Source organism: Seriola lalandi, unplaced genomic scaffold (assembly GCF_002814215.2).
Source record: "Seriola lalandi dorsalis isolate HSWRI2012SDOR001 ecotype SW California unplaced genomic scaffold, Sedor1 jcf7180002054969, whole genome shotgun sequence".
Classification (NCBI taxonomy): Eukaryota; Metazoa; Chordata; class Actinopteri; order Carangiformes; family Carangidae; genus Seriola; species Seriola lalandi.
The window spans coordinates 942,066-944,286 of NW_019525520.1; the positions used below are offsets into that span (position 1 = coordinate 942,066).

General features: G+C 49.2%; 1 protein-coding gene across 1 annotated transcript in view; it reads left to right on the forward strand.

The window, feature by feature from the left end:
- LOC111646336 (heat shock 70 kDa protein 1) overlaps window positions 1-1,693 on the forward strand; it is a 2,995-nt gene extending 1,302 nt beyond the window's left edge. The window contains exon 2 of the mRNA XM_087170928.1: window positions 43-1,693. Coding sequence (XP_087027054.1) covers window positions 43-1,542 — 1,500 coding nt within the window. The 3' untranslated portion in view covers window positions 1,543-1,693. The remainder of the gene's footprint in view (window positions 1-42) is intronic.
- The last annotated feature ends 528 nt before the right edge of the window (window positions 1,694-2,221 follow it).

Sequence of the window (2,221 nt, forward strand, 5' to 3'; positions counted from 1 at the left end):
GTGAAGATGAAGGAGATCGCTGAAGCCTACCTCGGCCACAAGGTGTCCAACGCAGTCGTCACAGTCCCAGCGTACTTCAACGACTCCCAGCGACAGGCGACTAAAGACGCGGGCGTCATCGCAGGACTTAACGTCCTGAGGATCATCAACGAGCCGACGGCGGCCGCCATCGCGTACGGTCTGGACAAAGGCAAGTCAGGAGAACGTAACGTCCTGATCTTTGACCTGGGCGGAGGCACCTTCGACGTGTCCATCCTGACAATCGAAGACGGGATCTTTGAGGTCAAATCCACGGCCGGGGACACTCACCTGGGCGGAGAGGACTTTGACAACCGCATGGTCAACCACTTTGTGGAGGAGTTCAAGAGGAAACACAAGAAGGACATCAGCCAGAACAAGAGAGCCCTGAGGAGGCTGCGCACAGCTTGTGAGAGGGCCAAGAGGACGCTGTCCTCCAGCTCCCAGGCCAGCATCGAGATCGATTCTCTGTTTGAGGGCATCGACTTCTACACCTCCATCACCAGGGCTCGCTTCGAGGAGCTGTGCTCCGACCTGTTCAGGGGAACATTAGATCCGGTGGAGAAAGCCCTGAGGGACGCCAAAATGGACAAGGCGCAGATCCACGACATCGTCCTGGTGGGAGGCTCCACCCGAATCCCCAAAGTCCAGAAACTCCTGCAGGATTTCTTCAACGGTAGAGAGCTGAACAAGAGCATCAACCCAGATGAGGCGGTGGCTTACGGCGCCGCCGTCCAGGCCGCCATTCTCTCAGGTGATACCTCTGGCAACGTTCAGGACCTGCTGCTGCTGGACGTGGCCCCTCTGTCCCTGGGTATCGAGACAGCGGGAGGAGTCATGACATCCCTGATTAAACGCAACACCACCATCCCCACTAAACAAACCCAGGTCTTCACCACCTACTCTGACAACCAGCCCGGGGTCCTCATCCAGGTGTACGAAGGGGAAAGAGCCATGACCAAGGACAACAACCTGCTGGGCAAGTTTGAGCTGACAGGAATCCCACCTGCTCCACGAGGGGTCCCACAGATCGAGGTCACGTTCGACGTAGACGCCAACGGCATTTTGAACGTATCTGCGGTGGACAAAAGCACCGGCAAAGAGAACAAGATCACCATCACCAACGACAAGGGCCGACTGAGCAAAGAAGAGATCGAGAGGATGGTGCAGGACGCCGACAAGTACAAAGCTGAGGACGACCTTCAGAGGGACAAAATCTCTGCCAAGAACTCGCTGGAGTCCTACGCCTTCAACATGAAGAGCAGCGTGCAGGACGAGAACCTGAAGGGCAAAATGAGTGAGGAGGAGCAGAAGAAGGTGGTTGAGAAGTGTGATGAGACCATCGCCTGGCTGGATAACAACCAGCTGGCCGATAAAGACGAGTATCAACACAAGCAGAAAGAGCTGGAGAAAGTGTGCAACCCCATCATCAGCAAGTTGTATCAGGGAGGAATGCCTGAAGGTAACGGTGGAGAGCAGGCACAAGCCGGCTCCCAGGGGCCCACTATTGAGGAGGTGGACTAAAGTGGCCCTTAATATGGACTCTGTGATCACTGGGTCTGTTTGAAATACAAATTTTACTGTTCTTATTTTATATATGATGTATAAGCTGTAAAGATCATAAAAATGTTAATGTGTTTTTCACCTCTGCAATAAAAATGAAAATTAAATCAAATTTTATTGTTGTTTTTGTTTCGTCCTTCTGGTTTTGATGTTTATTGTTGCAGTTATTCATTTATTCGTAAGATATCATGGTATAATGGAGCATGAAAGGCACATTCTGAATAAATAAATAAATAAATCCAGTTCAATATAAATAAATAGATTCTTATATTCATAATGATTACACAGACAATAACTGTGTCAAGCTCTTATTTAAAAGAAAAAGTGTTGCAGTTCCTCACTGTGACCACATGGAGGCAGTGAAAACACATGATCCTAAACACCATCAGTTCAAACGCCAGCGCCACCAGATTCATGTCCGACAGACAGGCATGATGTCACACTTTGCACTTTTGGTGAAAACTTTCAAAATAAAACAACCAGTGGACACGAAGGTGGACAAAACATTTACACTAGTGGTATTTATTACACAATTTGTGTCAGTTGAGGTCCTTGATGAGAAAAAGCCTGAGAACCACTGGAACACACAACAGTTCATGATAAACAGCTCCTCAAAATCAAAAAGAAAACTTTCCTAAAA